This window comes from Mustela erminea, chromosome 17 (assembly GCF_009829155.1).
Source record: "Mustela erminea isolate mMusErm1 chromosome 17, mMusErm1.Pri, whole genome shotgun sequence".
NCBI classification, from domain to species: Eukaryota; Metazoa; Chordata; class Mammalia; order Carnivora; family Mustelidae; genus Mustela; species Mustela erminea.
The window spans coordinates 4,780,397-4,802,898 of NC_045630.1; the positions used below are offsets into that span (position 1 = coordinate 4,780,397).

The 22,502-nt window shown below is 39.0% G+C and overlaps 1 protein-coding gene and 1 long non-coding RNA gene across 2 annotated transcripts in view; one reads left to right on the forward strand and one right to left on the reverse strand.

Annotated features, from left to right (window-relative positions):
• Positions 1-22,502, forward strand: part of LOC116575987 — a 203,835-nt gene that overhangs the window by 67,716 nt on the left and 113,617 nt on the right. The gene's annotated exons all lie outside the window — the stretch shown is intronic.
• On the reverse strand, positions 1,753-4,053 carry LOC116575979 (clathrin interactor 1-like). The gene has a single exon (XM_032317606.1). It carries the CDS (start codon positions 3,908-3,910, stop codon positions 1,979-1,981), a length of 1,932 nt encoding a protein of 643 aa, XP_032173497.1. The 5' UTR covers positions 3,911-4,053; the 3' UTR covers positions 1,753-1,978.

The window sequence follows — 22,502 nt, forward strand, 5'->3', positions numbered from 1 at the left end:
TTTTGAATGGCTCAAGTGGGGAAGTCCCTAGTGGCTAAGATCATGAATGGTCTTCTATAACATATTTGGGTTTTACTTTGAAGGTAAGGAAGGAGTCATCAGAGGATTTTAAACAGGGTAGTGGCAGGATAAGAGTCTATTTTATAAGCACACTGTAATGTGGAAGACAAGAGTAGGAGGCTCTCGGGTCGGTGCGGCCATGCACCAGCGCCTGTGAACTACGTACAGTGTCTCCTTTCTGCACATCTGTGACTCATGCGAGATTCAGTCTCACAGTGGCAATGACCTGGGCCCCACCTTTAGCCTTTTGCCTTGACCAACAGCCAAGATGCCTTGCCTCTTTTAATTGGATTGGCAAAACCTAGTGGGACACACTAGGTCCTGACCCACGTAAAAAGAGAGTATTTGTGGGTTCTGCTCCCAAGAAAGCTTTTTCACCACAATCTCCCTGGCCCTGCTTGCTGTGAGAGAATGCGTCTGAGGGATTATGGTGATAGGAAACAGCTTTCATAGCTCTTCCCAGAGTCATCATGACCTTCAAGTAAGAGGAAAATTTTATTTTTTTTTATTTTAATGGACATTTTAATGTTATGTATAACAGAACATTATGAATACAATGGAAACAAAGTTTTATCAGTTTAATAAAAAAAAAATTTCAACACAAAGTGGGGAGGTAATAATTTGATACCTATATTATAATATTTATTTTTAAAAATATTCCCAGGTGGAGGGTGAAACAATTAATTGTGCATTCCAAACTCTAGGATCATGATTTTCATGTGAGCTTAATGCAGAATTACAGCAGGAAAAATGAAAACATTTTAATTAATCTCCTTTATTTGCCATTAAATCAATAAAACCTTTTGACTGCTACAGGTCTCCTTTAATAATATATATTTAACTCCTCTCTATTGGAACCATACTGGTAATGCCGTATTATATACACTCAAAACCAAAACCAAACGAATACTGTATAAAATCTAAAAGCCAACATTGCTGAGTTCTAACATTTATATTTAACTTAAGATTTTAATGAATTTTTACCTTTTCAATTTTTTAAAAGACACCAAAAAAATAAAAATAAATATTTTTCTCTTTCAACTGTTCCTGACTGAGAAGTGGTGGCTACAGGGATAAACACGGAAAGAAGCCTTGCCAAGTTAACCACTGCAAATTGTAAATAATGACTGCTAAAAACAAACAAAAATACTGGAGGGTTTTTTTTTTCTTTTAAAGGAAACCATAGAGCAGTCCTGAAAAAAAAAATTTTTTTTCCTAGTTCTGCAAAGGATAATTATAGCAGAAGATATGGGAAAAGTCCCATAGCTATCACAAGTCGCTTGAAGAGGTTTCGTTACAATAAAAATTTGGAATAGTATAATAGGAATAGCAGAGTTGCTGGAACATTAGCAAAAGTAATATACATTCCAGTTACCTTTGATTTAGCCATAATCACCTATGTATGCCTTTTTTTGGACAAAAATATATATTTTTATAAAAAACTGATCATCCAACATTAATGATTTCATTTATGGACTCAAGAGTGGTAGTAAAAGGAACAGACAAGGCGATTCAGGGACAAGGCGATTCAGGGACAGAAAAATCAAGTTCCTCAGGAAAAGAAAAGTATAAAATTAGAGATTCAAACACATTTATTCAGCCCTATTCCAGTCTTCCCACAAATCATGATGTTAAAATGGGCTCTTCAATTTATAAAGGCTTTCAAGGTCTCACTACCCCACGAGTAGTCTATTCTCACTGGGAAAAATAATTTTGACTGCCTCATCTGAAGTGCCCTTGCCTGGTCATCTGAAATACTAGATATTTCACTTTTATAAAACAGCCTTTTTTGGTTCTTTATGTAGGTTTATTTTAACTAATTAATAAAAGAAACAGGAGTTGATTAGCATTTTCCATCCCAACATCACCTATCTTCACCACTAAAAATCCTTCATTCAATCTGCTCCTTTACCATTTCTCATTTGCTAAAGTTGGCAAAATTTGCAAAGGCATCTTGCTTGGGTTGCACAGTTCCAGAAGTCATGGCTACGTTGGGCATGCCCATTCCCATTGTGCCTGTGAGGCCCATCCCAGCAGCTGACATCCCCATGTTCATGTTCATGCCCATCATGCTCTGGTTCATCATTGGGGTGTTTCCCAGAGGCGCTATTCCCATGGTGCCAGTCATCACACTGGGCATGCTCATAGGCATGGGTCCCCCCATCAAAGGGTTAGTTTGGGGCCGGACAGGAATTATGTTTGATGGAGAACTGAGGTTCACAGCTCCAAAGCTTTGGGTCATCACATTCATAGGCTGCTGCATATTCTGCTGTTGAATCATTGTATTGAGTGATGGTTGCTGGGGTTTGGAAGGCTGCATACCAGGTAGTAAGTTGTCTAGGCTGATGTTTACACTGGGGTCAGACCAAGTAGAGGGCAGGGTTTTGCTGACTGGTTTCTGGACCATATCTGTATTCTGATTATAGAGAGGATTAGGCTTCTGCAGCACTGTGCTAACATTTTGCAAAGGCTGTGATCTTGACATGGGCAACCCCAAGCCTACAGTATTAGTGCTCATCATAGAGAAATTCATACTCTGGGAAGATGTCATAGTTGCCTGGGATGAACTCATAAGATCAAACAGGTCCGAAGAATTTGAGGCAGCTGGAGGTGGGCCTAAAGCTGGTTGAGAGCCACTGACAAGTTCCACAGCTGGCTGTGAGGCACTGCCAAAGAGCTCACCACTGGAGGCACCAGGGCCTGATGGGGCTTGGTTGAAGGCACTCCAGTCACCAAAGTCTCCATTCCCACTTGTCGCTGTAACTTGGGAAGGGAAACTGCCTGATGCAGCAGTTGAGCCAAAGTCAGCAAATCCTCCAAATAAATCAGCTGATCCTCCTGTCGATTGGCTGCTGCCATCAAATAGATCAACAAGGTCACCAGATGACTTGCTGCTAGGCACTGAAATCTTAAGTGAAGACTGAGGTGTATGAGCGGAAGCATTCTGATCTGGACTTGCTTTGTCCCCTGTGTAATGTGCTGCTGCTCCAAGATCAATGGTTTTAGAAGGATTTGCTGTGCGCTTGTGTCTGGTTGTGGTGGTCTCTGTGGCCTGTGTGATATGGATATGCTTTGTCGTCACAGTCTCCTCTTCCTCTTTGAATTCACCTTTGGGAGATCTGCCTCTTCTTGCTTTCTTTTCCTCATCACTGTCGCTGCATCTTTCTAGAGAGTCTTCTCTGTCTTTCCTCCGGAACTTGCTGATGGTGTCATCAATTGTGCTTCCAATTTTATCACTCAGTTCACCCAATTTATCACTGAATGGAAAAGTACTCTTGTATTTATCCCACTCTTCATCCCATTTTGATTTGGGTTCAGGATCGTATCTTTCACTGTATCTGAATCCTCCAACACTGTCTGAGGAAACCCCAACATATTTGTCTTTGCTCTTCTTTGCTTTCTTTCGCTCCTCACGAAGCCTGTCGTCATCCTGGGCAAATTCAACCAATTCTTTCACCTTCTGGCGAATATTTATACCTTGATCCTTGCCATGCTCATCTACAAAGTGGTAATTTTCCAGGGATCGCAAATCATAAATGTGTTCTCTGGCACTTGTAACAACACGCTCTGATCCATTCCTTATGAGGTAAGCTAGAAGCAGCAATGACTTGTAAACTCTTCTCCAGTTTTTTTTGTTATCTTTTAACATTTGTGACCAAAGCATGTTCATAAGTTCTGGAAATTGTTCATACATAAATGTAGCCTTGGCAATCTCTCCCATGAGTTGCCCAGAAGGTCCCCAAGTATCGTCATTCGTTGCTTCTCGAACCTTAGACTCAATCTCTGAATAATTCATAACCACATTGGTGGCTTTGTCCACCAGCTCCCGCACCTTCCACATGTTCAACATTGTGCCCCGTGCGGGCCGAGCCGCTGCCTCCCTCCCCTACTCCCCACGGACCCCGGGACACTTCCGCGCCGGGGCAGATCCAGGCCGGGGTCGCTGCCGTCGCCCGCCGCCTCGAACTCCCCCAGTTAGGTCCTTCCCTTGCCACAGCCGAAAATTTTATTTTTAATTGCATGTTTGGGAATTACATTAGAAGCATCCCTACTTAAGTGTAGGAGAAGAAAAAATTTTCTCAACCTTCTTAGGGTTCCTGGCCAGACTTGAAAATTAAACTGACAAAGACAGTACAAAAATAGATACACAAATATATGGAACAAAAAAATAACCCCCAAATAAATCCACAATTATATGGTCAATTAATCTATGACAAAAGAGGCAAAAATATGCAATGCTAAAAAGACAGTCCCTCCAACAAATGGTGCTGGGAAAACTGGACAACTATAAGCAAAAGAATGAAACTGGATTGGCTTTATTACTTTATATGTAAAAATAAACTCAAAATGGATGAAAGATCTACATGTGAGACCTGAAACCATAAAAGAGCACAGGCAAGAATCAACTGAAAGAAAGAAAATAATGGTAATGAATCTTCAGAGGCTAAAAACCAAAAGAAAGTGGAACCCAAAAAAGACAGGCAATGTTTAAGTACATAATGGCTGAGAATTATCCAGAATTGCTAAAAATTTACTCTCAGGTTCAGGACACCCCTAACAGGGTCAGTGAAAGGAAACTCACATCCAGATGCATTGTGCTGAATTAATACTTCTCTGCACTTGACATAATTTTCCAACCGCCTTCTGTGGGTTCCATTTGGTTTGCATCCATTCAGTTCTGTTGTTCATCGGAAATGCTATAGGCTACATTTCCCAGAGTCCACAGCTGAGGTTCTGGATGTGGCTGAGCTTCTGCCCATGCTCTCCTGTGCCACTTGAAAGACAAAAGGGAGGCGAGCCCGGCTCCCGGCTACAGCGCTGTCTGCTGAGTGCGGTCCTGAGATGTGAGTGTTTCAAGACCATGGCGACAACTGGGCTCAGGGACCTCTATGTTAAATCTCTCCTGTTCCTTGTTTTAAGTCTCACACTCCTTACTCCTAACCCCAAGGAAGACCGCGTGGGTCTCCCCCTAGCAGAGAAGAAATTAAAAAGCTATAGTAAATCATCACTCCCAGATGCTCTGGATTCATTCTGAGGAGCAGCTGCTATTCCTCTGCCTCTGTCTCCGTATCAGAAGGAGTTCCTTATTCCAGGTACCTGCCCTAGGCGGGTCCCTGATTTGCAGGATGGCAAGAAGCTTTGCTTCAGCCACTGCCCTCTGACTACCTGGGTCATCTGTGACAATGCTGCCCCTCTGTCATCATGCCCTCTGACAGGATTCCACTCTTATTTTGGAGAACCCTTGCTAATGGTCTCTTCTATGGTATTTTTTCCTCCTTTTTATTTTTATTTTTTCTTCTTTGATAAAGCTACAGCCTTATAAGAGTGACAGTAGCACTTAGGTTTGTTAGTTCTGCTGGAACATTTCTTGCTTACCAATTTACCTTTTTCAGGTTTTGTCTTATTTCATTTCTGCTAATTTCCTTAGAACTTTTCATGTGCCTTTTCCTCCTACCTAATCAAATTAAGTGCTTTCTTTATTTTCTCATTATTTTTAATAGTAAAAGCATCGAAGACTGAGAACTGACCTCTGAGTATTTCTATGACTTTGTCCCAGAGGTTTTCTGGATTATGAGGAACTCTAATTTTTGTTATTTTATCCAAAGTCTGTTATTAAGTCATTGGCTCGTGTCTTTTTCAGTGATTATATTAGAGAGCTTTAAAACATTTTTCATATAATTTTTTGTTGTTATTTACTTGAATTCTTGTTTTAATAATAATAATAACAATAGGGACGCTTGATTGGCTCAGTTGATTAAGCAGCTGCTTTTGGCTTAGGTCATGTTCCCGGTGTCCTGGGATACGGTCCCGCGTTAGGCTCTTTGCTCAATGGGGAACCTGCTTCTCCCTCTGTCTCTGCCTGCCACTTTGCCTGCTTGTGCTCTCTCTGATAACATAATAATATTAATAATAGTAATAATAGTGAAGTATTACTGATAACTATTTCTCATTTTATTGCACTGTGACCAGAGAACACAACCTTGGAGAAGTTCTTCTGTTGTTCATTTATTTGGACCCAAGGAAAAGAATTCTACTCATTAGAAATTCCTGATAGTTGTCTTATTGATATTTGCTGAGGTTCTCAAACAACTTAAGTAGTTCCCTAAAGCCAAACAAAGTATGCAGATGTCTGAAGCCATGAGCCTCCCAGACATCACTTGAGGTCTATCACAAGATAAGACATCACAATCTAAAATTGCTCTGTAGCAAATTGAAAGGAAACTCCCCCCCTTGGTGAGCCAAATTCCTAGCCTAATTTTCTTTCTCAGTTTCGAAATTTCCCATATTTTCTTGTCAATCTCGTATATCCAGACATTTTCCGTCAAGTTATTATGGTTTGGTTCCTCTTAAAAACACCATTACTCATATTTTAGATATCTTCCCTCCGACCACATCATTTCAGCAGACTGGTTAACATCATTTCTCCCCGACACACGCCATTCTGCAATTATTTGTTTGCAATTATAAATCTGTCACACAGGAAGCAAGTACCATTTTTTGTTTATTGTTGCATCCCCAGAGCAACTGATTACCCACTGCATACATGTTTGCTGAGTTGTTTATCAAATTTAGAAAGTATTTTGTTTAAAATAAAAAAACCTGTCTTTTATTTCTATTACGAGATGTTAGGGAGGGATGCTTGCCCCTTCATCTTACAGAAGGAAGGTGGCTTTCCATTGGGCTACTGAAAAAAGTTCAATTTGTGATCACTGTATGTCATAAAGATTTGAGGTTTATTGTTCACCCAAAGATGGGGTGTCTGGGTAACTAGCTAAGTCAGTTAAGCTTCTGACTCTTCATCTCAGCTCAGGTCACAATCTCCCAGTTGTTGGACTGAAACCTGCTTGAGGCTCCGTGCTCAGTATGGAATCTGCTTCAGGTTCTCTCGCCCTCTCCCTTGCTCTGCCCCCTCCCCAACTCTCACTCTCACGCGTGCGTTCTTTCTCTCTCTCTAAAAATAAAAGTATTAAATTAAAATAAGATAAATAATGTTCACCCAAAGAATCTCAGCTCACATATGAGCTAACTGCTCTGGTGGCAAGGAAACAGAACATGCTATTATATTGAGATTGGCCAACACTGCTTGAGTTTGTCAAGGCAAAGATCTTGATGGGAACCAGGTATGAGAGCTCTGGGTGTTTGCTCTGTATAGCCACCTAAAGAAGCAGTGGAACTCCAACAGCAAAAATCTGGAAATAAATGCCTACAGAAAGCACAGTAACTACAGAAAGCTCAAGTAACTATCTAGATTGGAAAAGTATCTGCTTGAGGTAAGGGAACTGAAGTCTGAGAGACCTGATCCTAGCTTCCAAAGAGCCAACAAAGAGCTTCATGAAAGACTTCTGCTTTGTTTAAGCAGACTTTCTTTGTTTAAGCAGACTTTCTTTGGTCACTTCAATGGATGCTTTTTCTATTCCTTTACATTGCCACACCAGCAAGGTAAGAAAGGTTAAAAAGAGAGTTAAGGAAGAAGTTAACTCTGACCCCCTTCCCCACTAGAATTTTCCAGGCTGAAACCAGCTGATCCATAGGTAGGAGGAAATGAGCCAATAAATCACATTTTGAGATCTCTTTAATATCTTTTCCTAGATACTGTAATTATTAAACATATTTATGTATTCTTTATTTAAAGTGACCATACATCCTGAATAGAAAAGAAATTCAGGCGTCTACCATAGTTTTCAGAGTAGGGGGAGATTACTTCTTCTGAATAAATATTAAAGGGATAGTACTCTTCTTATATCATGAGTTATACACTGCTTAGACTTCATGTGATCCATCCCCTTGGAGGGATGTAGGGCAGTTCTAAAGGCTACCTAGAACTGAGAGAATGTCAACTAAGCCTCTTAGTTCCAAAAAGAGAACTTCCTCTGGAAACTTTAACCAGAAAAGGAATTTATGGGATATTAAATAGGACAAGGGGCTGAGGAAATAAACCTATGGTTGGGTTTCCAGAAACTCTTCCCAGAAACTCACCACAGAACAATGCTTCTACTATTAACCCCAGGCCCAGAACCAAGCCACATCCATCCATGAATAGCATTTTTCCTCATGTAACTCACTCCAAAGTCGAGTGTCTACTTGGCAGAACCTAGATGACCTGCCAGCACCATTCTACCCAACAAAGGTGGAAATTATAATAGGAGAACAATCAAACTATAGAGTCTGTTCAAGAGACCTTGGCTCCTGGGTGGCTCAGTCAGTTTAACATCTGACTCTTGGTTTCCACTCAGGTCATGATCTCAGAGTCCTGACATCAAGCCCCACATTGGGCTCCACACTCAATGCAGAATCAGCTCGCTCCTCTCCCTCTGCTCCTTCCCTGGTACTCTCTCTCTCTCATAAATAAATAAAATCTTTAAAAAATATATGTTAGACAGCCACACATGACAGATGTCTTTAACTCATGACGTAAGTACGTAATAGGCCCTTTATTCCAGTTTCTCATCCTGTTCCTTGCACTGTAGAGTATTTCTTGACTTTCTTCCAAAGCCTGGAGGAATGTCTAGGTTTCATAGCTCTTTTTAGTTATAGGAGGTTTGTACCTGCTTAGGATCTACAAAGAGTACAAGTTGTCGGGATAGCTGCTTAATATTGTTACTTCTTTTCCCTACCCAATCTTAACATTCAGCTATGGACCATCATGTCCATGCAAACTTCTCAGGGAGCTCCAACTCACAAGGACTTCTTTTTCCAATACAATAGCAGTGCATATCTGAACCATTCATCTACACTTGTAACACCTTTCACTGTGTTGTTATTTAACTGTTATCTTCTATCTTATTTGTAAAGGCTGCTGGAATGGAGGGAAGAGAACTCGGGTTCTTTCTCACAGGCTTTCATACACGATACATGACAGGTGTTCAGCAAGTATTTTATAATTGCCGCATTTAGAAGTCAGGCCACCACTGGTTAGTAAGTTTCTGTTAAACAATCCAAAGTCTTGTAATCAAAGTTTTGCCCCTTTTTCCATGTGTAGCCAGCTTTACCTGTGGCTTTTGGGGAGCCTGCCCACACAAGGTACCTAAGTGAGGGCTTGTTTTCCACCCCCCCTTGTATCCCTGCCCACTTCAGTGTCAATCCCAAAAGCATGGCTGGCTTCCAAGTTATTCTTCACAATTCTCCGAAGAAAGTTTCTGTAATACCAGTATGAGTAATGAGGACATGTCGTAAGCTGTGTGACTTGTGACATATGCTGTAGGTCATTGGCTCTTGAAGAGCTTCTGGGGCATAGGTAAGCCCTTGCAGACCACTTGGTCTGCTGTGAAAACCAGTCCCTTCTTCTTCATATAAGTTTCTTCTAACACTGCTTTTAACCAGAGGGAATAGTTCTGTTTGTTAAGTTTGGTACCTCTTTTCCGTGGTATAGGTTTTCTTTAAGTGTTTGTACATTTTTGTACTGAGAAAACTAGTTTTGGGCCTGCCTATTCTGGTTACCTGCCTCTGGCCATTGTGGGAGAGGAGAGGGGCATGACGTTGGACCTTAGTCTTACTCTTTGCTTTGAGCATGCACATGTAGCACTGCTCACTGCGTAGCACAACAGCCAAATTACTCCAGATAAAGTGACTCGATTCATCAGCCTGATGAAGGCTCAAGATCCCCTCCCTCTTCTTGTATCTGTGGACTCTAGGGTTGAAAGTCCTTCAGTCACTTCTACCCCTGCCATTATTTTCTCCTGCTTGTAATTTGCTTTATAGTTTTGGAGGATTGATTTCTCTGTAGATTGGCTCTAGTGTGATTTTTATCCACTCAGTATCCTCAAAAATCTCACATTCACTGACATAGTAACTATCTTGGATCTATCTGGCTAGTGTTTATTACAAATAAATAGTCCTTTAATCAGAGGTTTTCATAACACGTTATAATTTACAAAACTCTTATGATTATCTCACTTAGTTCTCACAATTTTGTCATGAAATGTTACAAATAAAGACAGAGCAATTTGAGAGTTTAGTGGTTTGTGCAAAGTCAAACAACCATAAATGAAGGAAAAGAGGTCTCTGTACTCTGTGCCATCTAAGTAGGTCACAGGATGCTCAGTTTTCTTGGAAAGTGCTGAAATTCCCTCCACGTTCTCTCTCCCCACTGTAACAGCTCTCCTCCCTGTAGGACTCATATCCCAACCTAATCCCTTACTTATGTTGACTGGAACTCCTGATTTAGGCCCATCTCTCTGGTTAGTTTTTCACTAAGTTTTGAGTACCTCCAGTACTTACATTTTTAATACTTTAGTTACAAAGAACCCTTCTTTATCTTACTAATGTCAATCAATTTTAGCATCTACCTGGAACACCAGGTTAACAAAAATAATGACGCTAACTCAGGCATGACAGAAGAGAATGCCTAGATCAATGAGCGATGTCTGCCATGCCATACAGGGAATGGTGACAGCCTTTGAGACACTGAAACTTATAATTTCCCCCACTTATTCTGCCTGCATCTCTGCTCACCATCACCCATCTTTTCTATTGGCTAAACTTCCTTTAGTGAGTATGGGACTCAAGTATATTATTATATACCTATAGACTTGTATCAGGATATTTCTCATTTGTCAAGAATATCTACCTATTTGTTTCACAGCAACTTTTAAAGGATTTGGCTGACTTTAACCAAATTTGCTGTAGTTACAAAAAAGAATCCAGATAGATAGGCAGTGAATTTTATTTGTATTTCAATCCATTCTGACATTGACCAGGAAGGTAGGAGTAAGTGACTATTGACAAAACTTTTTCAACATGTGTAAGTAATTTCATTAAGTAATTTTTAAACAAAAAAGAAATTTGATATATGAGTTTCAGAAATGCAGCTTCTCTGCTTCTTGATCCCAAACCTCCTTTTTAGAATTTCAGAACTCCATCTGAATACCTTAAAAGGAGAAAACTTATAAACTACTCCTTCCGTGACAGAACATAAAGCCAAGGGAAATAAAGAACTGATTTTTTAAACTCTTGAAACTCAGCTACTTTACTTGGTCAATCTTTGAGAGGGGGTGTTTAATTACTTGCCCAAATCATAAGAATTTTTGGAAATCCCAGGTAAATCTGCTTTAAGTAAGAATTTTATGTTAGTTATCTTAGACTCACAGATTAATCCAAGTAAATCATAAGCAATGTAATTCCCTCTTGGCAAAAAAATATTTCCAGCCAGATTTCAGTCTCTCCCTGGATGCAGACCCCAAGATAAGCTAACTTTTGACAAATTATTTTTTTCAGAAAGGGAACAAAGAACAGGAAAGTGTGAGTAACAATAAAAACTGGAAAATAAATTCAAACTTATGTAGAGTTGATGGTATCAGTTTAGCATTTGGCACATGGCGATAAATTCCTCCAAACCCATTATTCAACATCAAAAAAGCCAAACTGACTCCTTGGATTTTGTTTGGTTTAAAATAGAGATGATGTTTTCTCTGAAGCAATATTCATCCTTGATTTAATCTTCCTCTAAGCTGTGATATGAGGGATGGAGGAGGAGGAAGGGGAGGAGGAGGAGGAAGGGGAGGAGGAGTGCATATTGATAATGGCAAATCATAGACAAAAGTGGAAACCTACCATCTTTTCTTCCTCCTGTGGAGCAGGAGGCTATGTCATGTGATATTGGGAAAGCAAAAAGGACCATCCATCGCTTTCAGAGAAGATACATTCTGACCTCTTTTTATAGGCAAAATAGCCCTGTTAGTAGCTCATTTGAATAAACCCATAATTTTCACTTTGGTGTGAATTTAACCACTAATTTATTCATTATTCATTCACCAATCACCATACATTTACCAACTGGCTCTAAGATGCCTGAATTGCTGCTGGATGTTAAAGCTAAAACTGTATACTTCACAAAGCTACTGCTTTCACTGAACCTATTGTAAAGGAAGTAAAGGAAATATATAGTAAAGGAAGTAAAGGAAGCACAGAAGTAATTTATCCATTACACTTGATAACAGACAAGATAGAAAATACAGGAGTTAATGAATGAAAAGGAAGTCTTCCTGGAATAAGTAATAATTAAAACTGGAGAGAAGGTAGACATTAACTAATCAAAGAGAGGGAAGACAATATTTTAGGCAGAATAGAGCAACCAGTTTAAGGAACCAAAAGTAATTTATTCTGTTTGAGATGTAGGTCTTTGAGGATTGAGGGCAAAATTAGGTAGATATGCTATGTAGGGCTGAAGAGATAGGTAGACACCAGACCTTGAAGTCACATACACCATTTAGAAGTTGTATATGGCTGTAAGACATGGAAGTCACCAAACAATGGTTTAAATAAGACATGGGGTTATTTTTCTCTCATGTACAACAAATCCAGGAAGAGGCAGTACAAATTATCTCCATGATGGGGAAACCATTAAAGATTTCAGCTCAGTTCTTTCATCTTTAGTGCAGACTCATCTCCATAAGACCATTTCAAAGTCTCAAAATGGCCACTTCAACTTGAGCCACCATTTCCTCCAAGGAGATGGAAGAAGAGAAAAACAACTGGTTACAGTCCCTCCAAGTCAGTTCCTTTTCTCAATGCTATACTTGAAACTTTGGCTTTTATTCCATTAACCAGAACTTTGTCCAGTGTTCCTTTCTACATGCAAGGGGTACTAGGATGTATGGTTTCTTAGCTGAGCACAATTCTCCCTAATAAAATTGGGGTCTATTAGTAAGGAAGAAAGAAAAAAAAAGATATTCAAGGCAACTAATGATCTTTGCTTTGCCATACCATCTCAACTCTACCTGAAGGCAATGGAGTCATCCAAGAATTTCAAGTCAAGGAGTGACATGGTCAAATTTTGTATTTTCTTTTTAGATTTTATTTACTTGTTTGACATACAGAGGTCACAAGTAGGCAGAGGGGCAGGCAGAGAGAAAAGGGGAAGCAGAGAGCCTGATGCTGGGGCTCGATCCCATGGGATGATGACCTGAGCCAAAGGCAGAGGCTTAACCCACGGAGCCACCCAGGTGCCCCTCAAATTTTGTTTCTTCAAAAGGACCTCTTGAATGTGGGGGTAGAGATAGGATTGAAGAGGATATGATTAGTGACCAAATGTTAGGAAGATGTTAAATAAAACCAGGCAATAGGTCATGGTGGCCAAAAAGTGGGATTTGATAAGGACAGAAGGTGAAACCAGGAGCATAAAGGAGTAAAGATAAGAATCCTGTTGACATCAAAGATAACTCTCACCTACTTACCATTGTATCTGATATGACTTATCCCCACATAGCCTCATTCTTCTGAGCAAAGCAAGCCAACATTGCATTTTTAACTTAGCTCTTTGGGATGTTATGCTATAACTGGGGTAATCAGAGTGCTGGTGTCCTATTATTTTTTTTTTAAAGATTTTATTTATTTATTTGACAGAGAGAGATCACAAGCAGGCAGAGAGGCAGGCAGAGAGAGAGGAGGAAGCAGGCTCCCCGCTGAGCAGAGAGCCCGATGCGGGGCTTGATCCCAGGACCCTGGGATCATGACCTGAGCCGAAGGCAGCGGCCCAACCCACTGAGCCACCCAGGCGCCCCATTATTTTTTAAATATTAAAAATTCATTCTTTTTTTTCTACTTGAAATAATCTTATGAACTCTAATCATAGCAAATGTATTTTAACAGTAGTCATAAAACCAACATTACCCTGTATACAAAGGACAAGACCTCAGTTTGGCATACAAAAATACCACATATTAAAGTTGGGTTCATTGGAAAAATTCAGGACTTGTGGGGCACCTGGCTCAATTAGTAAAGCAGGAAACTCTTGATATTGGGATAATAAGCTCAAGCTCCACATTGTGTACAGAGACGACTTAATTTAAAAAAGAAAAAAAAAAAAAGTAGGGACTCCTGGTGGCTCAGCCTGTTAAGTGCCTGGCTTCAGCTTAGGCCATGATCCCAGGGTCCTGGGATCGAGTCCCACATTGGGCTCCTTGCTCAGCGGGGAGCTTGAATCTAATTGATTCAGCCTGCCATTTTCCCCTGCTCATGCTCTCACTTTCTCTCTCTCTTTCTCTGACAAATAAATAAAATCTTTAAAGAAAAGAAAGGTTTAAAAAGGTATTAAAAAGGTGATTCTTATTACATTTGCAATATATTTATATAATTTTCCATAAATTCATAAATAGGACTCCATAAATCGTGTTTTTTTTTTAAGATTTTATTTATTTATTGTACAGAGAGAGATCACAAGTAAGCAGAGAGGCAGACAGAGAGAGAGGAGGAAGCAGGCTCTCCGCTGAGCAGAGAGCCCGATGTGGGGCTCGATCCCAGCTCCCTGGGATCATGACCTGAGCCGAAGGCAGAGGCTTAACCCACTGAGCCACCCAGGTGCCCAATCGTGTTTTTTAAAAAAAAGATTTTATTTATTTATTTGACAGAGATCACAAGTAGGCAGAGAGGCAGGCAGAGAAAGAGAGGGGGGAAGCAGGCTCCCTGCTGAGCAGAGAGCCCGAGGCGGGGCTTGATCCCAGGACCCTGAGATCATGACTTGAGCCGAAGGCAGAGGCATAACCAGGCTTAACCCACTAAGCCACCCAGGTGTCCCCATAAATCCTGTTTTTGATAAAATATCTATGCATGCAAAATAGTATATATGTATGTGAACATTTTGGAAGACAATAATAAAATGAATACTCATTATCCCCTATATAAGTTAAGAATCAGAAGGTTAGTTCTACTTCATGTTTAAAAGCCATCAGCCACACAGAGTCAAAATATTCATGGTTTTCAGCTACCCATGACCATGTTCTCAGACAAGGAAAGATGACAACAATATGAAGTCTCAAAGGCTTCATACTTTCCCCAGTGTCTTGACTCATCCTAAAACCATAATAACAGCTTTACACAATTAGTGTTTATTATGTGCCAGACACTCTTCTAAATGCTTCACACATTTGTAATAACAATACCATCAGTGATTCTGTGAAATAAATATTAATATCCTCATTCCTATTTTAAGAATAAACAGGCCTGGAATAGTTCAGGATCTTGTGCAAGGCACACAACTAGTGAATAGTAAACCAGGATTCACACGAGTTGTCTGGCCCCATAGCCCGTTCCTAGCCACTGCACAGACTATTGTGTGTGGAACTATGGCAGTGATCACGATAATGGAACTGGTGGCAGCACTGATGATACCTTTTATCCTTAAATATGGCTGCTTCTCTACTAGAATGTGAGTATAATCTCTAAAATTTCACCTGTCTCTAACATTCTCTACTGGTTCCTTGATGCTCTGAGGTTTTAAATTTGGCTTTGTGAGTGGTTCTCTATATAATCAGTCTCTTATTTTCTCCAAGTGTTTCAGTTGAGCAATCCTGCTTACTGTAAAAGAAAAAAATCCCCAGATCTCAATGACATAAAATACTGGAAATTGCTGGCTTTGTAGATGAAATAGGTGTTTTCTGATTGGTGACAAAGAGAAGGAAAACAGGCTTTATTCCATGAAGTTTGTCACAATTCCACAGGTTGTGGAAGGCTTCAAAGTTGCCCTGGAGGTTAATATCCACCAGGAGATAGGAGAAGAGCACAGATAATTGCAAGCCGGAGGGATTATGACTCACATTTCATCGGGTAGAATTCAGTTGCATGACCCCTACTGACTGCAAGAGAAGCTGGGAGTCCCAGAAAGAAGAGGAAACAATTTTGTTGATTAGCTAGTAGTCTCTGCTCTTGCAAACCTTACATTTCTCACCTGTAAAATGGTACGGCTGACTTTTTTAAAAAACTTTTTTAAGACTGTAGAATTTTCAATAATAAAACAAAAGCCTACGGGTTTACCACTTCATACAGATCAAAAAGTCTTCACCATTTGCTAATAGTCCAAAATATTCCATTTAATCTTGCCTCTTTCTTGAAACCCCATACACATTTTTATATTTCTCTACTTCTTTTAGAGGCTTTTATGTCTTTTGTTTCTGTGAATTACTATCCTACAGGACAGGGGCTGTGGTTTCTACTAGTGGCAACTAAAGATTATTAAACATCTTGAAAATGTCATGAACGGCTTTATTTAATCCTCTCCACAATCCAGTGGAATAGGTTTCTTATCCCTTACCTGTATGATGGTGGAGCAAGAAAGGCAGTAAGTAGGGGCCATACAAGTAAGTAATCAGCCAAAGGACTCAGCTGATAAGGGATGGTCAAGTCTCAATTTGAACTCTAGCCTCTACTGAGTACAAGTATTGGGTTTATACCAATCATATTATTCTGAACCTTCTACTTCTTTTCTGCTCAGATTCCTCAGAACACCTAGCACAGTGTCACGCGCCTGGTGAAAAAAAAATTGAACAAATACTTGTTGAAATAAATTGAATTGAATTTTATTTATCCTTAAGTTTAATAAGCCAATAGTGTAAACCTATGCTCTTGAAGGAAACACATTGTCTCTTCTTTGATTTCTTGTCCCTTCCATGCCTGCTTTATTTTTCCTTTCCTCTCACTTGCACTTCATCATTCTTTTTGTTGATGCTCCTAAGATCCATCTAGCACGCCAAACCAAAGGAAGCTATTACTTAGGAAGTTATGGCACATATAACCACACTTAGCCACTTGAGAATTTCTGGCAAAAGTTTTATGAAGAGCATGACTTTCTGTAATCTGAAAATATTTCCTGTATTATTTAACTTTATGGAAAAAAAAATGCAGGCATTCTTGTGGAATATAAATCTAGACACATCTGTCTGCATGTTTGTGCTTTCCTTGGGACATTGTATTTTTCTCCAGGCTCCTCAGCTAGATTTGATTCCTCTTCCAGGAAGACCCCTACTGGATAGTATATGAGTTATGTTACCAACTGACACCACATTAACAGACAACCTGCCAAGCTAGAAGAAAGTCATGTGGGGTTTTTTTTTGCTTGTTTTGGGGGATTTTTTTTGTTTGTTTGGTTGGTTTTTGGTTTGTAATCTTTTGGGTTGTTTTTGTTTGTTTGTTTTTGTTTGTTTAAGACCAGCTGGTAAAGCTTCATCTTACAAATGTCTTCTGCTTATAAGCACATGGCTAGGGTAGAGACTCAGAATAAATCCTACAGCTTCCTTATATCTTGTACAAAGTATCTTGTTCTGTATACAAGGAAGTTTTGAGTGGGTAATTAATAATGGTGTAATTGCTTTTTTGTGAGTAGATAATTATGGCTTATGATGTTTATCTAATCAATTGTACTCATAGAGAGTAACTACCTTCAGAAATCAGTAAAATTATGGGTCCCTGGGGAACTATTTCCATCCTACCAAGTTGGACCCAGCAAAACAAAACAAAACAAAACATTTACCAGGGGGCAGGACCTGGATTTGTAGAAGGAACTTTTAACTATTTAATGAGGAGACACTACTAATGAAGATACTTTATCTTTCAGATACTGCATCACTTTGGGAAAAAAGAAATGTGGATCCAGTATAGGAATTTTATTAGCGGTATCTCTGTTTTACCTCTGTACCTAATAAGTTTCTTCAAGATAACTTATTCACAAAAAATATTTACTGGCCAACTTGATATGCTTAGCACTCTGCCAAGTACAGAAACTCATCATCATGAAAATAATGTCATAAAAGAATTTTAAAATGAGAATTCAGAGAGGCAAAGCTTTCTTTTGCCTAGTAGAATTTAAAAAGGCCTTATTTTCTCCAAGCTGAGCCTTGAATCATTATTATACATTTACTTTATTCCACATCATACACAACAGTTTCAGAATAGCAATTCTAATATATAACTACCATTAATACAATTAGTCAGAACAGCTTAAAAGATATTTTTAAAATATCCTCCTCATTCTCCCCTGCCTATTTTAAAATTATAATATACCTACATTGTCAGAGGATACAACCATTATCTACTATAATTTCTTCTTTGTAAGCCTTGTTTTTGTAGAAACCAGGTGTTGCATCACCACAAGTCCTTAGGTCCGTGTCTGTGTACTCAGTTGTCTGGAGCTCATTTTCTAATTGATTCTTCATGAAGAGCTTATGGTAACAAGATTTTCTGAGTTCTTAAAAGTTGGAAACAGCAATTGATCCATGCCCACTGTGCTTGAATATCAGTTTTGCTGGATATAAAAATCCTTGGCTCGTATTTATTTTTCCTTTGGGTATTTTAAATACACTTTCTATTTTCTTCTGACTAAAGTGTTTGTGGAAGTCTGCATAATGCCTCCTGCCCAAAAGATATCCATGTCCTAATAACTGGGACCTGGGACTCTTACCTTATATGTGGAAAGAGATGGTGCAGATGTGATTAAGTTAAGGAACTTCAAATACGAACATTATCCTGGATTATCCAAAGAGGCCCTAAATGTATTCACAAGAATCCTTATGAGATGGGGCCAGAGGCAGACTATAGAAAGGAAAGAAAACAATGTGACTGTTGAAGCAAGGGGAGAAAAGGTGAGGTGGTATGGGGCTATTAACCAAGGAATGAGAATAGCCTCTAAAAGCTGGCAAAGAAATGGTTCTCCTGGAGAGCTTCCAGAAGGATCCAGCCCTTGTTACATTTTAATTTTGGACCTGTAAGACTCTTTACAGACTTCTGGTCTCCAAAATACTAGGAGAATAAATTTCTGTTGTTTTAAGCGGATTAGTTTGTGGCAATTTGTTGCAGCAGACAGGAAAGTAATAGAGTGCTAGTCTGGTGATAATGTTTTTTGCCAAGACAATTATTGAATTCTTTAAATATCTTAAGTTCAGGAATTTTTAAAAATTCAGTCATTCAGGGTCAGAATTCCCAAGGTTATGCATTAGGCATTTTAATACATGATTTCAAAACTTTATTTCAGAAGAGTTTTTTGAAATTATAGTTTTAGCATTTCTTCTATTTTCTGTATGAGTTTTCTTTTTTGAGGACTACTGTTACCTTACATGTTGGATCTTCTTTGCCTAATCTCAATACTGTCACTTTTTCTTGAACACTGAGCCCATGAAAACAAGCCAGGACACACATCTGTCTCTAGACACCACTAACCTTGAAGACACCAGTGCCTTGCAGGAGAAATTAGATCCCTGTACCACAGAGCTGCATAAATGCTGGCCTTAGGACTTGGAGAAGCTTGGAAGATCTGGAAGGAGCAAGATGAGCTGTGGTTCTGGTGTTGCCCCCAGCAGCATAGTGAGTCCGCAGATCCACAGCAATGACTGTGGGATGCCACAGTACCTGACACTGTATTCTAGGCTTTTGAGTATAAAGATCGCTATTCCTTTATTTCCACTTTATATCTGTCATGCAGACTTCTCCCTGTAACTCTAGGGTTAAAAGAATTCTAGGAATTATGCTTCCATCTTAGCTAACTTGTACTAGCACAAACCAAACCACAATTCACCCCTTGTCCACATAGTATCCTTTTATCATAATTTACTTCCGAATAAAGATAAACATGATACTTCCACACAGTGATGCAGCTGTCCCTTGTACAACATGCTGGTTCTCCCCCAAAGATGATATACGAAATCCATTCATCCATCTTTGGTTGGTGTTCATTGTTTTTTCAGCTGAGTCACAGTCCCTCTTTGATATTCTGTTACTTAAAATATAAGATGTAAAGTTAACTACCATTAACAGATGGCAAAGGAACGGAGAGTAGAAGGAACAAATTGATTGTCATATACATCAATATAGTCATATCAAAATAAGGAAGAAATAGAAGTATTATAGTCCTCATTTCTGAAATTGGTCACATGGCCATAGGTGGTATTTTTTAACTTCCTTTTCCCACTATCCACCCCTGGCCTGGCTAACACTTCTGGTTTCAAACAGCTGGTTTCTTCCAATTTTCAGATCTTGAGTTAAATGTCATCTTTTCCTTTCTTTTCTTTAAGATTAACAGATGGCAAAGGAACGGAGAGTAGAAGGAACAAATTGATTGTTTGAATGAATGAACAAATTAATTATTCCCTTTACCTACCGCTGACATCCTACCAGTCCAAGGGTCTGATTAATTTTTTTGTTATTTTTCAAACCCTTTTTTTCCTTTACAGTCATCAACCCTTAGTTTTTTTTTCTGATATCCTGGCTTCTAGCTTCTCTGCAATCCAGTTAATACTACACACTCTACTCAATACTTAGCAGAAGCAAACTGTTTTGTATTTGTATTTATATTTCCAGTATGGATAATACATGCTTGTTAGAGGCAGAATGGGTGATAGACACGATAACAGCAAGGGCTGGGGGCTGAAGAGTAAAAGAAGATCGAGAATAACAGCTTCTATCCATTTCTCATGAGGAAAAGAATATTACTAAGTGCTTAGCACACCGCCTGGCATAGAGTAGAAGTAGAATTAATTCAAGTTGATTGACTGACTGTTGCTTGATTCATAATAGTGAAGAGATTTTTATAAAGTGAAAGGTTCAAGTTGCCTTAAGGAATGGTTGTAGGAGTATAGAATGTTACCTCTTAAAATTCATTATAAGGTGAAGATATAGATTATCAAAAAAATTCATTATAAGGTGAAGATATAGATTATCAAATACTAATAATCTCTAAGGTGACATATGTTTTTATTAATAGTGCGCCCTAAATAAAAGTAGACAGCTGGACTGAAATGGCCTTTAGAGATTACTTCCTGCTTGTCCTGCAAGTCTTCTTGCTGATTACTTTTTAAAATTTTTTTACTGTTTTTGTTTTATCTTAAAATTTCAAAAACCAAAGGTGAGGACAGCTTAATCGGGAGGAACATGAAAAATCTTTCATACACATCAGCAATAAAGAGAGTATATATGAAAATAAAGTATTTCCTCAGCTTTGGCATGACTCCAAGAAAACCTAAATGCTCTAAGTCTGTGTTTCAGCTCTTAGATCCTCTATTTTTATCCCACAGATAGGCCCTAAAAAGATGAAAAAGTCAAACAGTTCCATCAACCAAAATGCAGGTCAGGACCGTGTTTCACTGTGCCCCATACACAATGGTTTCAGATTTATCAAGGACTGAGTCAGAACACTAGAACACCCTGGCTGTTTGGCATCCTCTTCCTATGTCAACTTCCTGCCTGATTTTGGATGGAATGCTACCCTAATTGCCCCCCCAGGTACCAGTCAAAGCTGAAGGGCTTTGCGTCCCATGCCCTCAAGATTGAAACCAACCACCTGACCAACTTCTGTTGGTTAGGGGAGGGGAGTGGTGGTATTAAAACATTAAAAGATTTCATGTGTCAGCTCTCCTAAGTAACAGTTACTTTTAGATTTTATCAATATCCTTTTGTGTAAAGATCCCATGGATCATGGATTGAATCAGCCACCATGGCTAGTTATTAGGGATGCTAGAGAGAGGTTGCTAGCCACCCACATATTCTGTGACTGAGACTGCTGCCAGGGAGAGGAAATTATTTATAGATAGGTAGATGATAGATGGACAGACAGATAGATGAAAGGCAATTCCAAAGTGCTGCCAAAAATTTAATTTGAGAAACAGGGTATATTTAAGATATAAACAAAGAAATGTGGCAGAGTGACTGAAATCCTCAGGGATTATATTTTAGTGCTCATAACATCTCAGATTGATATCTTAAAATACTACTTTTTAGAAAATATTTAATATTTTTAAACCATCCTGTGTAGTCTTTATTAAGCATTCAGAGTGAGTTTAATAAGAAGCTCTCTATATGTCTTTTCCCAAAAGTATTAAAAATGTAGCTCTTATGATGTTTCTTTTTCTCATTTTCCTCTAATAAAAGTAATCTGAAGCTTTTATTCACTGACAGAAAGTAAGGTACTCATATGAATTAGATCAAAATGAAAAGTGATACTGACAAGAGCTCACTCTGTTTCCCAAACCATGATAAATTCTTATTCAAAAACCTTCAGTGTTTCCCTTTGTAGGACATGATCCAAATATGCTTTCCATATTTTATCCTCAAACTACCCATTAATCCTATCTCCAGCCATGACCAAACACAAATTCCTACCTTGGAAAAATAGAATACACTCAAATAAATGGGTGAATGAGAGCCATATCCTTCATGGTAGCTCCTTGTCCTCTGAAAACCATGAGAATTCCTAGGACTAGGCCTTTACACATCTTGTTCTTCTCCAGCTATGTTCTCCTCTCTTTTCCAGTGTAAATCCTACAAGGCTCTTCCATTATGCTTCAGTGATCTCTCCGTCCTAAATCCCCGTAATTCTTTTATTCGTTTGGCACTTACTTTTTGCCTTGTAGAGTTAGTGACTTTTATAAATGAAGAGTTATTGAGTATTGAGAACAACCATGTTTCAGGCAATATACTAGGTATTCTCATATTCAGAATAACCCAGAAGGTATGTGTTCATATCCCCCACTTTACAGATAAGGGGAGTAATTAGGATGTAATTACTACTAAGGAAAGGGGACGTAACTCTAAGAGATCTTCTCAGGTTTGGAAATGAGGCAAGAACTCCTCATTGTAGAGTTGTATTTGAATTGGTCTTTTTGAACCATGAAGAGGAGCCCTGAGGACTTCAAGTGTTTTCATTCACTTGAAGTGAACAAAAAGCAGAAGTGCAGTTTGGCAGCTCG